The sequence below is a fragment of the Xiphias gladius genome, chromosome 24 (genome assembly GCF_016859285.1).
Source record: "Xiphias gladius isolate SHS-SW01 ecotype Sanya breed wild chromosome 24, ASM1685928v1, whole genome shotgun sequence".
Lineage (NCBI taxonomy): Eukaryota > Metazoa > Chordata > Actinopteri > Istiophoriformes > Xiphiidae > Xiphias > Xiphias gladius.
In genome coordinates this window covers 21,274,361-21,288,979 of record NC_053423.1, presented here as the reverse complement: position 1 = coordinate 21,288,979, position 14,619 = coordinate 21,274,361, and the positions used below count along the sequence as shown (strand labels likewise).

The window sequence follows — 14,619 nt, the reverse complement described above, 5'->3', positions numbered from 1 at the left end:
TACAAAAACCCCTGATGAATTCACATGGCCCGTGATTCGGCAGCTGAGTCAGAACTGATACATGTGAGTGTAACAGATTAAATACTACGCCACAGTATAGAGTCGCACATAATCACATCACAGAATTTATTGGAAATTGGAAGGTTTGTCTCTTTTGAGGTATTTCAGCAGGTATATACACATCCTTAAGGGAGCCCGTGCTATTCTGAAAACCTAACTTTCGGCAAAAAAAGTGGGATGAGAGTTCATTTTTTAAAATCACACACTTGTTTATAGTAAAAGATTTAAGTGGGATTTCTAGTCCTTCCGAGCTGCAGTGTCGGATGGTCAGATAACTCTGGAGACACCCTCTCCCCACACTTTTCCAACATCGGACAAGACGTATCTGTGTCCGGCCATTTTCTGTAACCTTCTGCTGATTTACACCCACTTCATGATTGGCCTGCTGTGCGGAGGTGAGAGAGGAGCCGGGCATCATACTTATATTTGTTACTCAGCTATTTGTGGCGCTTTGCATGTCAACAAGAACGTCTTGCTGGAGAAACCACCTGAAAACGTGCGCAGTCGTCCCCGTTCTTAAACAATATCACCAGGAGGATCTTAAGCTCCTTCCTTCTGTGGTGCCTTTACCTGTGCTGGCCGTGGCTTCAGACGATGGCGATGAGCTGGACTGCATCAGATCTAAAGGCACTTTCATCTCCTCCACTTGGTCCTTCTCTGCATGGGGTGGCATTACAGCAGGTTTCACATCGGTTTCCTCCTCAACTGAGTTACTGTCCTCTGCCACTGAGACTGTGAGGGAAAAATTAAAATATAGATATTAATGGGATGTTGTGGACCCGTGTTTTCGGAGTAGCAACTTCCAAACGCGAAAATGTCTTCAGGAAAAGGAGAACTCAAAAGAGGAATCCTTCCCTGCCAAACTGTCTTCGAAAAACACAGGAAAGTTATCCCAGCTCTGTAGCTTTGTTGTTCACACTGTGCTCCGACAGGTCGCTGAACTTTGCACAGTGAAGTCAGGTCAATGGGTTATAGGTTTAATTGCATAAAGCTCCTCATCGTTTCAAAATTCACAGGAAGCGCTCTACCTCTGTGCAGCCACAAGTGCACGACAGGATAAAACAGTCACGATAAAATAATTTTCCTACTAATTGTGTTTTTTATTTGAATTATCCAACACAGATTCTTAAAATCCCAAGAATGATCTTTGCATTTGTGCCTTTTCTCAGTAAACAGGTACATCTGTGCTAAATGTTACCTGTATGCAGCGGTTACTCTTTGTAATTGGCTCAGTTAGGGCTGCATGATGTGTTAATTGTTTACTTTGTGGAGACTGAGTTACTACAATGTGCACAAAAAGGTTACTTTAAGTTAAAAAGTAACATGGATGATAGCGGGCTACATTAGCAGCCTTGAGTCATGACAGCCCTTTAAAGTGTGACGTGGACCTGCTGCGGTTTACAGGACTGTCGTGACTCAGGATGGTTGGCCGACTCTGGATATCTCATAGCAAATCTAGAGATCGCATCTACAAGAGGGACCGACTGAAAAAAAGACTCTGATCTGAGCTCCCCTTTGTGTTTTGTTGTTTGGCTACGAGACGTGAGGCTGCGGAAGCCGAGTGAACAATGTGGGGATTCTACTTTATTCGGTCTCTCCCCCACTGGGCAGCGAACACCAGCGAACACCAGCTAACACCAGCTAACACCAGCTAACACCAGTCTGCAGATATCAGACTGAAGTCTTATAAGAACAAATGGTGCAGATGAGTTAGCGAGCAGACTCTCAGTTTCTGTCCCGTCTGTGCTCAAAGTGGTCATGAAAGTCGATGTGTGTACATGGTTGAAGAAACGGCTACTGACACCAATGACCACTGAAAATGACGACACCCTTGTATGTGATGTGGTTTTTTTAAATTAATCTTGCTCAACTGTTTTAAACATGTAGGCCTAAAAAATATGGATGTGCCACGTTTTAGTTGTTTTGCATCTGCCAGGGAAAATAAGTCCTTAATCCACAATCTTATAACCGGGAAATGTGTTTACAATTTAGCCTGTAAGGTTCAGTTTACACAATTTTATATTCAAGGAAAGAACAGTGTCGTTCACTTGTTGAATGTAGAAGAAATTTAAGTTCACAGAATAAATTTCTGAAAAGTGTGACACGGGTCTTTATCTGATGTAGCTGAAACATCAAGAATCAAATCGAAATGAACCACATCTGGACTGAGAAGTGAAAATGTTCCGCACTTTCCCTGGAAAACTTACCTAAAATAATGGGACCAATGTGTAATGATAATGTAAGAGAACATATAGGAATACATTACCTAAAACGCAGCTGCCTAACCAAAACTTAAAAATGTCACAATTGGCTTTTAGAGTTTGTGACTATTCCAGACATGCAGCGTGTTGGGAAAACATGATGGGAATTTTGTGTGTGCGCGTGTTACTTTTACTTTAAAATCACAATGACGGGCCTGGATTAAGGGCCGTCAAATTGAAGCAAGTACAAATTAAGACAGGCGGCACATTAAACACTGACAAAGAGAAATTAAACGCAGGACTTCTTCCTCCTTCTTAAGGGCAGTGTAATAACATGAGGAATTATCTTCCCTTATGCAGAAAGAAAATAAAGTTACAGCAAAACTTTGGTTAAGCCAGTTTTAACTGGCTGAGGAGTCTGAAGGTTTCTTTCCCTCTCACATCACGGGGGAAAAAGAGGTGATTAGAGCCTTCACCTAAACAGATGAAGCCGGCACTGGTATGTATTCTATGTTTCAAAAGTGCTCATGTATCTTTACGCCACAATTCAGCATGTATTCAATACGTATTCGGTATGATTCATGAGAAAAGCAGCTTTGCAAGTAATGCGGTGTACGGCGATGCTTTTCAGCCGTTCACTGCTATCACCTAGGGGCTGCAACTGATGATTGTGTTCAATGTCGATTAATCTGCTGATTAATTAAAAAACAACAAAAATCACAATAAAGGTTTATCTGATGATCATACATGTGAGGTACGGATAATAATATTTCATTAGTAATTAATAATTACATGATATCTTTAACTTGTGCGCCACAATATCTGGAAAAACCAAAAAACAAAAACAAAAACAACCTCCTTTCCTACAAGAGCAACATGACTTTTTTTTTTTTTTTTTTTTTTTTAAACACAAACACTTTGTGATAAACTCACTGAGAAGCAGAACTTGTTTCATTTTACCTGTGATTGAAGTGGCAGGTGAACGGCTGCTTTCCACATCCATCACACTATTCTGTTCCTCCTCCTCTTTCATCTGAGCTTCTTGTTCCATCTGATCCACGGTACCAATGTCCATCATCTCGTCGAGGTCGTCAGCTGTAGAAACCGTCAGTTTACAACCATGAGACTCCTTTTCCTGCCGTGTGACGATGTCCTCCTTAGATTTAATGCCTGGATCAACGTTTCCCTCAGTGTGTGTTGTCTTCTTTTTGCAATCAGAAGTCGTGTCCCTATCTGCATCCTCACTCACATCTGGTCCTGCTGGTCCTGCAGGACTTTCCTCTAAACTGTTGTCCTTTACTGCAACATTTTCTTCATGTGAGTCAAACTCCTCCTCAGTTTTCTCCTCAGTACCCTCCTTTCCAGACTCTGAGGTGCCACCTGGGTCCCCAACCTGAACCAACGTCGTGCTGAATGTCTCATCTGTGGAAAGGGACGACCGTGACGGTGATGGATTTTGAGGAGACACAGATGCAGCAGAAGGGACCACAGCTGCCTCAGTTTCTTCAAGTTCTGTTTCTTTTTCAGCAGCAACAAAGTTGTCCTCCTCTCCGTGTTCAGACAGTCTGGAAGAAGATCGACGAACAAGCTCTGGGTCTCCAACGTCCACTGTTGCTTCTGTCTCTGAAATAGCTTCCATGGACTCTCCATCTGTCCCCTCTGTTACCTATGTTGAACAATAAACAATAAACATAAATGTCTACTGCCAGAATACTGATTTTCATCTTGTGCTATTGAAAACTGAGGGTTTTTTTTTTAATTATTAAATTATTGTCATTATTTTATGTCTTTCATATTGCTGGTTTGTCGAGTGTAAAGCAACTAAACAAAACCCGCCACTTGTTAACAGGATGGTTGTGATGAACACAAACAGAAACTCCAAATATCAATATGGAAGCTGAGATTTGACATAAGCAGTGATAAGTTCACCTGTGCATGAGTGAATTAAATGTGTTATTTACTTGCTTCACAGACAAAAACTGCCCAAGTTCTGACTTCCCATTACCTATTCACCGCAGACAGAAAAAAAATAAGATAAAAAACTTTTAACATGTATTTACAAAGCAGTCATATGAACAACACGACAGTTTCACAAGTTTCAACAAGGTTTCTGAAATCATGCAAAGCTCCAGCTTCCCCCGTTATACTTAGTCTTGTAAATTATATTCTTGCTGCCTCATTTCTCTTCAATCACAGAGCTGCATTTGACAAAACATGATCACGGCGTAATTAAAAAGTGATGTTTAAAACATTAGCTTTCTGTTAGATACGTCGTGGACATATCCATTTTCTTCTATCCTAACATAACAAAACATGCAACGTAACAAAATGTGACAAAGTGAGGGGTCTGAATACTTTCTGAATGCACTGCACCTAATAAAGTGGCCACTGAGTGTAAATTTCATCAGTTTTTGTTGGCAAATTTAACAACGCTGGTATACACAAATAAAGTGTTTTAGAGGACAAAGCATCAGCATAGATTTTTAATAAGGGGAGAGAAATTTAATGCCTTGAGCTGCTCAGTCAAAAATTACCCTACTGAAGAAGTTGTTGAGTTTAGATGTTAATCTTGAAAGACTTTTAACAGCTGAAATGAAACTTTAGAGAGACAGTGAAGGTTTGTTTCTCCACTGGTTCGTGAGTTTGTTGTGTAAACTGGGAGCTGGGAACCAACTCACAATACGATCACAATATTTCACCCATGACAATGACGACAGCACAATAAAGGTAATTCTGTGCTACGCGATATTTGGCAATAGAGTTAACTTTTATATGTCACTATATCTGTGAATAAAAAAGTCATTTTGAAAAGCAGGGGTCAAATATTTTTTCTATTAATAACTTTTTGTGGGTAAATCCGTCACACATTACAAACATTGCCTGCATGGATTAGTGTTTCAAAAAGTTACATTTGATGTATGTTCACAAAAATAACTTATCTACATATGGTGTATTTTTCACCTAATCGTACTTAAATAAAGATCCTGTTTACTAATATGTTTATATACATTACTGATTATGTAAACAAACAACAAAAAACATTCACATTTGATTGTTGCCTTGTGTATTAAAAGACGTAATCATTTATTTTCCTAAAACAAGTGTAACTTGAGCAAACTATTTCAGCCACTTGTTTTGGTGAATGAACTATCGGAAAAAAGTCCCAAATTGTTATTACAATGGTCCGTTACACTGAAGGAAATTGCAGGAATGCCCTGCTGTAGTTAACCGCATTTAAATGCACATATGGTTTTGTTTGTTTTGGACTTTCCTTTCATGAGCTCATAAAAGACAAGCGTATGGGCACATTCAGGATTTACTGAATTAATAATTAGCTTTGCTAGACCAAGGTGACGTAGTGAGGTACTCTGCTGATACTTCATACCCAATCACCTACAGACTAACATTAGCAGAGCAGAGAACTGGACTCCAGCACTATCAGACGAGACCGGCGGATCGACACACACTGCAGCACTTCACAAAACTTCAGTCAACACTGGTGGGCGAAGACATTAACTCAGTCGAAAGCCTATTTCATTTCAAAAGCTCTGGAGAATGATGCTTTCTCTGGTAGCAGCACCGCGGCAGAGAGGCTTTTCTCCACTGCTGGAGATATATTACGTTAACAACATCAACACAGCGGAGCACTCCGCCTTTTACTCCAGAGCCTGCACACACACACACACACACACACACACACACACACACACACACACACACACACACACACACACACACACACACACACACACACACACACAAACTTCTATTCTAAGAAGAAACATTTCTTCAGCGATGTTGTACGTTTCGCATTCATGTCATTGTTTTCATACAGGACAAGGACTGTAAGATGGTTCCAAATCAATGCATTTAACTTAGTTCAATAAATCTGCATACTCTCACACACACCTTTCTCTGCTTTGCCCCCCCCGGTAGTCAGACCCTCATCAACACCAGTTAACTGTCGGCTATGTTGCATTTGAGGACCTGAGTAAATGGTTTTCAACGCCATTAACCTGTCCGCTTGCACCTCCAACACACTGCCAGAACTTGGTCACCGCCTCCAAATACCCGCGTGTGTGTGTGTCTGTGTGTGTGTGTGTGTGTGTGTGTGTGTGTGTGTGTGTGTCAAAGAACTGAGTTTACGACTGTCCTGTTATTATTATACACTGGTATTACTATAATCTGAATGAGCCTGGGGAATGCTCGCGTCTTTAAAATTAAAAAGGGTGGATATACTGTGGATTTACTGACACTGGTTCTGTTTTTGTAAATGTGCACAACGAACCATAAATAACCATAAATAACCATAACTTCAGTGTCATTTAATCGTGCAATGGCAGCCGACGAGAACCCAAAACATTTTAAGCGCCTTCAGCTGCTGCCAAGTTGCTGTCATTACACTTCTAGTCCCGCTGAATATAGCAGTTAAAACAACAACAAAAACAAAAACAAAAACAACAACAACAACAACAACAAATAATGATTAGCTGATAAAACGATGAACGCAGCTATAAAGTCACTGATGTTCGGACAGAGTGATATTTGAGGCATTCAAGTTTTTTGCGTTTGCTGAAAGAAAAGGTTTAAGATTATTTTTGCATGCACATATCAACTCCTGCAGAATGGCCGTGAAGAATATGTACTTAACTTGACGAAGAAGTGTCTCGATGTGATCACAGGGAACATGCATGTATTATTAAAAATTGCTATAACAAAACACGGGTTTGGAAATATAAACTGACACGACTTCGGTGCTATGTTTCTGTCTTTTCACTGCCAAACAAGCACGACATTAAGTTAGCTTGCTCGCTGGCTGATGCTGAACACTGCTCCTGCTGGTTAACCGCCACAACCTCACGTCAGACTGAAAATGGAGGGTTTAGTTACCTCTTCCCGAGTCGCTCCCTTGGGTCCATCCATGTTACGATGATATGTTTACAAATTACACGACCTGCGAATAGGAAAACAACTGGCTCCCCGTTTGCTAAGCTAACGCTAGCTCTCTGCCCGCTCGTTAGCCCGCTGAGGTTAGCTAGGTTTTACCGTGTAAATCTGTTCACACAGCACGATAACTGACCACTGCGCTGGTTGAATAACAGTTATAGCTGGAGTTTTACTTATAGAAACGTTGTAATGGATGTATACAGCCGTAACAACGTGCAGAAAATTACCGCGCCAGAGACTTGGACAGACGGGACTTGATTGGTGACCAAACGTTGGTGTCCATCGCCACTTTCCGTAGCCGCCATGATTGCTCCAAAATCCTGATCCGTGGGTTTTGCAAAGAAAATAAAATGCGACTCGGTGCTTTTAAAACAGATTCTACAACCGAAAGCCACGGATTATTAGCTCATTACTACATCATTCTCTTCCAGTGAGTGTTGCTTGTTGCAGAGCGTGTGTCTCCTTCTTTTCTTTACTTTATGGCAGTTGTCAAACTTCGGGAGCTCACTACCGCCCCCACTGATGTCAAACGTGTACAGGCCAAAAGTATATGGACACCACTGCTCACAGACTTTAGTACAATTTTAGTCTGGGGGTGATATTCGGAGGTAGATTCAGCTTTATGGGCCAGTTTAGCCGCAGTTTTTTTACTCCAAGTCACAGAGGCCAACATCGGTTTGTCTAATGTTTTAAAAAATCAAGTAGGTCGTTTGAAAACACACATCGTTTTTCTTAGGGTGTCTCTAGCATCTCCAAAGACTCCTCTGGTTATCTGCATGAAAGCATATTCAATCCACCGAATGATAAAAAAAAAAAAAAGGTGTTAAACTTGTTTCTTGCAAAGAAACACAAAATGACCACAAAGAGTGTCAAAATAGCTACAAAGAGACACAACATGACCAGGAAGAGACACAAGTCAACTTCAAAGAGACACACAAAACACAAAGAGACTCAAAATGTCTGCAGATGCAAAAATCACTACAGAGATTCAAAAGATGTGGGATGCAAAACAACCACAAAGAGAGAGGTTGTTTTTAATGTTATAAATAATAACCACAGTAGCTCCAAATTTGCAGCCATACACCCAACTTGGAACAATGTAAGTGACGTTGTGTTGAAACATCAACTCTGAATGTCAGAGCTGACTGACGGCTCCACACTAACAGTGTTGCATTATTTCTCTTTCAATTAAAACCTTAACACACTTGTGTCTTTTTCAGGTGATGGTGGTGTAAAACAACTACAGAATTAAATGTACACTGCATACTCAGAAACTGCTTCATAAAGGTAGATTTATTACTCAGCTTATTCTTGCCAGATCTAGTTGCACCATTCCTTCTTCATTTTAAAAATTACAATTTGATGCCCAAAACATCCAAAAATACTTCCCAGTTTTTATTAACTTCTGGCCTTTGATATCGACTGATTGTATTGCAGCGAAGTCCAAATTAAATCTTCAAACCAAACTGTATTTACACTAACACATGATTTAACACACAAACACTGTTTATGGTTTGCACAGCTGTCTGCATAGCACCTGACTCCAACGGAAACAGGATGGTGATGAAAATGTTTGCATATTCATGCAAAAAAGACATGAAAATACATTGTTTTGCAACCAAATTTACCAAACAATGCAATTCATAGTGTGAAATTTAATATAAATGCCCTAATTTTTAGGTTGGGAACTCTGAAATTTTTTGTTTAGTCACAAATACGAAACCATATTTTTACTTTTAATCCCATGTTCTTATTTCCAGCACAACTGCATGTCATTGCACTAACTTTTAGATAGACCAAAGTGTAAACAGAGGTTTAAGTCTAAGCTGCTTTTACAGACATAGACTACATGGCCAAAAGTATGCAGACACTCATTATCAACATTACACATATACCATATGCGACTGTCACACATCTCATTCCGAAACTCTGGGCTTTAAACATGCTCTTCGGGGAAGGTTTTCCACCACATTTTGGAACCTGGCTGCTGGGATTTGTTCCAACTCAATGACGAGAACATTGGTGAGGTCCAACACTGATGTTGGCTAATGAGGCCTGGGTCCAAGTCAGGACCTTTGGACCCTGTTTGTGTTCAGATCATTGTCATGTCATGTTGAAACAGGAAAGGGTCTTTCACAAACTGTTACCATAGAGCAGGAAGCACACTATTTTCTGAAACATCAATAAAAATTTCTAGCCCAAATCTTTAACAAAAAAAAAAAAAAGGCCCCAGAACACAAAAATATATGGACAGGGTTGTCCGTATACTTTTGGCCATATTCTACAACAACAGGTGATCCATCTGTTTTTGCCTGTCAGTGGTATGTAACTGTCTTTGGCGCCCCCTGCTGGAGCTTCATGGAGGTTATCCTACTGTCCAGCTCGTCCATGAAGCCTTCATCCACAGACTCGCTGTCCGCCTCGTCTGCCTCCGCCTCTGTGGGCAGAAACACATGAAGCTGAGTGCGAGCTGGACCGGCAGTAGCAGCCTGAGCGGGGCGCTGACTGCAGCTCGGAAGACAAGGCTTCCCAATGACAGAAAGAGGCTCTCCCTGAGACGAGGAGTTACAATACTGCATCGCGAAAGGTCGGAGGTCGCCCGTGTCTGCGCCCAAGGTCGAGTTGTGTGAATGACGCCTCACTGGTCTTGGCCTGGAGCTGGGCTGGATGGCCCGGGAGAAGTGGATATAGGTCGGTCTGCTGCAGCCTTGGACCTGCCGCTGGTTCTGCCGCTGATGAGGCTGGCGGCTGGCGGATGGGTGGCAGGTCTTGGAAGGGAGCAGGGCTGATGACTTGTAGAGTGGAGGAGGAGACGGGGGTCGCTTTTGCAAAACACTGGGGCCACGGCCGCAGGAGAATCCCTCGAACTGGACGTTCTCATTTGGGCTGCGGAGAGACGGTTCACTGAGGCTGTGGAGAACGGCGGGAGAAAAAAAACAAAAGCAAAAGAGAGACGCAGAAGGAAGATTTAGTATTAAAAATGTTTTCGGGATTCCTACTAATAAATGGTGAAATCTCTGTCTTTCCTTCTTTCCGTCGTTCTGTCTGTCTGTCCTTCGATTTTCCAAACAACTGCTCATCCGGTCGACCTCACACTCGGCGGGTCTTTTGCTGAGGACCCAAGGAAGTGCTGCGTGGGCTGCGAAGGTTTTTTGGGTGAGTGGTTATCGAGACCCTAACCTTAACACGACTCAACCCCTCTGTTAATAACAAGACTGTGCCAGCGGCTCTGTGAGACTGTACCGATGCACAGCAGTGTTTTTTAAGTCAGTCACCAAAGTCAGAAGGGTTGATCCTCTGGAGAACACGAATGCCCCTATCCGTCCAACAGTTCCATATACAGCCTATTGTGGCCTGGACCAAAGAGGCAGACGTGGCAAACCATGGTAGTGGCTGCGCTGACGAACAGCAGCGCTTTGAGCTAAATACTAATGTCAGCATACTGATGTTTGGCTGGTTTAATATCAACCACGTAATGAGTTGGCATGCTGACGTTTGCTAATTGGCTCTGAACACTATGTCCGGCTGAGGCTGATGAGAACGTCGTTAGTTTGACTGGTAGGAATATATGAGAGTTAAGGGATCACCAAAGTTACGATTACAATTCATTCATTCACCATGAATATCTATGCCAAGTTTCATTTAGTTTCTTTCCATCCGCGGGAACTTAGCAATCAGTAACCTGGAGTTTCGCTTTCCCAGTGTTTTTGAGGAGGGTCTGAAGTTACTGCTGTGGAAAAGAGCCGATAGTATCCTATCCAATCGTTGCCAGCACGCCGACATGTAATTTACGGACAGAAGTGTCAACATGCCTCTTGCACCAGAGGAAACGTCACAGAAGTCCTCGGGATTCATCCCCTGTCTGTGTATGTCTGTACAAACTCTCATGACGCCTCGTTTATTTGATGGTTATTCAAAACCTGCTCTGCTTGGGTGAGTGGAGGTCATCAAATACTCTGCTGGACAGTCAGGGAGGTGTCGCCTGTGTTTGTGTTTAAGAGCCTGACGTGTTTGTGTGTGTGTGTGTGTGTGTGTGTGTGTGCGCCTCGCTCAGGTTTCTCCCTCCTCTGAGTGAAGCCGGTGTGGCACCACCGGGTGCTGCATCAGGCGACGGATCAGTTTCCACACCTGAGATTTATGACACACTGGTCCCCAGACCTTAGTACTCAAAGGAGGCCAGTGGTGGTGGTGGTGGTGGGGGCACCACAGAAGTGGCCTGTGATATGCTATCAAATTGGACCGGACCAGAGAGGAAACAATTACAGTGTAACTCCAGTCAAGCGTTCAACCTGCGCTTTGACAGGCACAGCAGAGACGGTGGAGATGACATGCAGCTGATTAACCACAATCAGAGCCGCAGTGACGCAGGTGCATGATGGGTACTGTAGGCCACCGAGTCGCCCGGACATGCTGCCGTCCTTTATCTGAACGCGCCAGAGTCTGGGTGACTTTGGTTTTTTGGTCTGTTGGTGCACGTCGGGCAGGAAAAATGACGTGAAACAGGATTGTCGTGTTTTTAGGACGCAGACCATATAACAGTCCATTCCGGTTGGGAATCTCCCCCCATATTTCATGTCTACATCGATATCGTTAAACTATCCCATAAAAGGCAATAATGCTTGAAAGAAAATCTTAAAAGAGAAATATTGAACTAAGCCCATTTAGTTTGTGTCACATAGGCCAAAATCACAAGTTTATCTCAAAGTGCTTTACAGTTTCTAGACGTCACCCTCCATCTTTTGACCCTAGATTAGGCTCAAAATCCAGATCAAAACAAACAAGCAAACAAAAGCTTGAGCAACCATGCCAACATCTGACCATTGCACTGTGACTTTGGCGTCATTTTCATGAAGATACTTGAACTTTATTTTATTTCATCCAAGAGGAGGGGATCCTAAAGACTCAGAAAAACAAAACAAAACCCAACTCTCAATCTTTAAGGACTGTGGGCTGTAGTGAGTTAAATATTCCACAAACAAAGACACTCAGAAGACAAAATCAAATAATGTCTCTAAATAAATCTCAGTATATTTTTGAAAACACAAAATGTGAGGCAATGTTAACTCTTTTTGAAACATTATACTATACATACAGCAGAAAAGAAATTAAACTATTTTCATTACTGATTAATCTGCTGATTATTCTTTCAATTAACTTTGACAATATTAAGTCCCTAAAATGTCAAAAAATTGAGAAAAAAGAAAATCACATCACGAGTTCCCAGAGCCTGGATCCAACCAATGGTCAAAAACCCAAATATAATCAGTTTATTATCACATACTGTATGTAAAAGAAAATCCTCATTTATGAGATGGAAAGGTTTGGGCATGTTTGCTTAAAATTATTAATTGATTATCAAAGAAAAAAAAATGTTGCAAGTTAATTTCCTTTCATGTGATCAATCGACAAAGCGTTTCGGGTCCAACAAGAGATCAGATTTGAAACCCGCACCCTTCCTGAAGTCCTGTCGCGACGGTGTTTCCAGACTCTGGCTGAAAAAATATTCCGCCCGCTGCGCAACCAAAAAAAGATTTTTAGCCCGTTTCTCAAGTTGCTTCTCTTTTTTCCTAATCCGAGCAAAGGTGGCAGACAGACGTGGCACGTGTCCTTGGTGAATCAGTACAACATGGAACAAAATTTAAAAAGTGTCATATCTGCTGTATTTGCAGGCGTTGATGTCGCACTGGATTCTTTTACATTTTTGTATGAAATAACATGTTTGATTTTTCTTATGCTAAAACAAAATGAGCAAGATCTGTCCTTTCTGGCTACCTGAACAGGAAATACAGATGCAATTTGAGAATCCTCTTCTGTGCTTCTTCCAGAATTCCTTTTATTGTTTATGTGCAGAAAACAGAATGCTTTGTCACCCAGATGGTCAGAAGAGTCTTTGGGGATTCTGGGAATATTTCTATCAGAGGACTAGACAACAAGTGCTGTTGAATGACTGGAAAAGGAAGGAACCTTTCGAAACACACAGATCCTTCGCTGAGTGACCTGAATGTAGTGGCGGCACACGAGGAGCACGAGAAGACGCAGCAAATGAAACTCGGCTGGTTCCTCAGCGAAAAGGAAAATTCCGTGAAATCCTTTCAGCCTACGGCTAAATGCTGACGTGCAGCTTACCTGAGACGCGCCGTGCCGCTGCTCCTGCGAGGCCCCACCAGAGAAGGCAGCCTCAGAGGGGCTTGGGGGCCCCTGCGTCCTCCTCCTCCTGCCGAGCTGGTGAGGAGGTGGGTCTGGGCCAGCGCTCCGCTCTTTCGGACGGCCCTTTGGTGCCACGGCCCGCCGATGTCCAAGCCCAAGCCGAGCACGGCTGCCGGGGGTGCAGCTCCAGCAGTGCCGCTCATGGATGCCTGGGTCTGCGTCGCACCTGGGGGAGAGCTTACACGAACTAGTCCTCTGATAGTTAAACCGGATTTATCCCGCCACACACGCACAGCCCTGAAGGCGACAGCATATTAACATGAAGACCGGTAGTTATCAAATGTTTCCCCTGAAGTGGACTACTGCAATGACCTGGACCTGGGGGGGGGGGGCGGGGGTGAACGGAGAGGGGATTGTACCGCTCCACCTGTGGGCAGCAGACGCCATCAATGATGCATGTCCATTAATGATGCATGGCCGGTGCTGGTCAGGTGGACACCACCTACTTTACCTCCTCTCCCTCTTCCCCAGGTCGGTTTACAGCCGGAGGGAACAGGTGCTAAACGGACGGGGCTGAGCGACGTCTGGTTGAACGTCCAGGAGACGTGAGGTCTTGAGGAATGTCCCGGAAAAGAGCCACCACTTTTAAATCCAAGTCAACCAATAACTCATCATTCATCATCGTTGACATTTTCTTTGTGTATGTTGGATTGTTTGCTTTCCCGTAGACATACTGCACCTCTTTGCATGTTCAGCTGCCTCTAAGGTCACACTATTTCGCAATTGATCAGAATTGCAAGTATAACAACTGAACAGTCTCTATTTGACTCATATTTTGTGACGAAATGACATGGCCCTTTCTGGAAAACTCCCATGGAAACTATTAGGAATTTTTTCATTGCTTTTGACATGTTTAAATGTGTGGGGGGTTTTTTTTGTCCGACCAATAGTCTAAAAACCCAAAGACATTAAATTTACTATCCTACATGTAGACAACTAAGAAAACCAAAATATTCATATTCCAGAAGCATTTTGACAAAAAAAAAAAAGACTTATAGGATGAATCAGTTGTCAAAATTGTTCATTTCCTGTTAACCATTGCGGCCTGTGTAATAAAGCGTTACCTGGCTTCTCCTTCTCTTCACTGAGGGTCTAAGATTTGCGGGAGTCAGGTATTTGAACTCCCAGCGTGCTACAGTGCGACACCTGTGTACTGAATTTGATTTACATGAGCTTCTCTCCTCAGTAAAGTCCGTTTTTTTTG

General features: G+C 42.6%; 2 protein-coding genes across 5 annotated transcripts in view; both read right to left on the bottom strand.

Annotated features, from left to right (window-relative positions):
• LOC120786177 (zinc finger MYM-type protein 4-like) overlaps nucleotides 1-7,686 on the bottom strand; it is a 30,664-nt gene extending 22,978 nt beyond the window's left edge. The window contains exons 1-4 of one of the 4 annotated variants that reach the window (XM_040121400.1): nucleotides 4,409-4,733; nucleotides 4,223-4,371; nucleotides 3,222-3,927; nucleotides 631-792 (exon numbers count right to left, since the gene is read on the bottom strand). In XM_040121400.1, coding sequence (XP_039977334.1) covers nucleotides 631-792; nucleotides 3,222-3,900 — 841 coding nt within the window. In that variant the 5' untranslated portion in view covers nucleotides 3,901-3,927; nucleotides 4,223-4,371; nucleotides 4,409-4,733. The other 3 variants (XM_040121398.1, XM_040121399.1, XM_040121401.1) reach the window with 3 other exon arrangements.
• A 470-nt stretch (nucleotides 7,687-8,156) lies between these two features.
• Nucleotides 8,157-13,558, bottom strand: LOC120786461. The gene is made up of 2 exons (XM_040121921.1): nucleotides 13,335-13,558; nucleotides 8,157-10,118 (listed from the first exon to the last, which is right to left on the bottom strand). Exons 1-2 carry the CDS (start codon nucleotides 13,556-13,558, stop codon nucleotides 9,524-9,526), a joined length of 819 nt encoding a protein of 272 aa, XP_039977855.1. The 3' UTR covers nucleotides 8,157-9,523.
• Between the last annotated feature and the right edge of the window lie 1,061 nt (nucleotides 13,559-14,619).

Excerpts from the sequence above, each read along its gene's own strand:
- LOC120786461 (XM_040121921.1), bottom strand. The coding sequence starts at position 13,558 with ATGAGCGGCACTGCTGGAGCTGCACCCCCGGCAGCCGTGCTCGGCTTG. Across the intron at positions 10,119-13,334 it reads AGCGGCACGGCGCGTCTCAG|CCTCAGTGAACCGTCTCTCC; the intron begins GTAAGCTGCACG and ends CGTTCTCCACAG.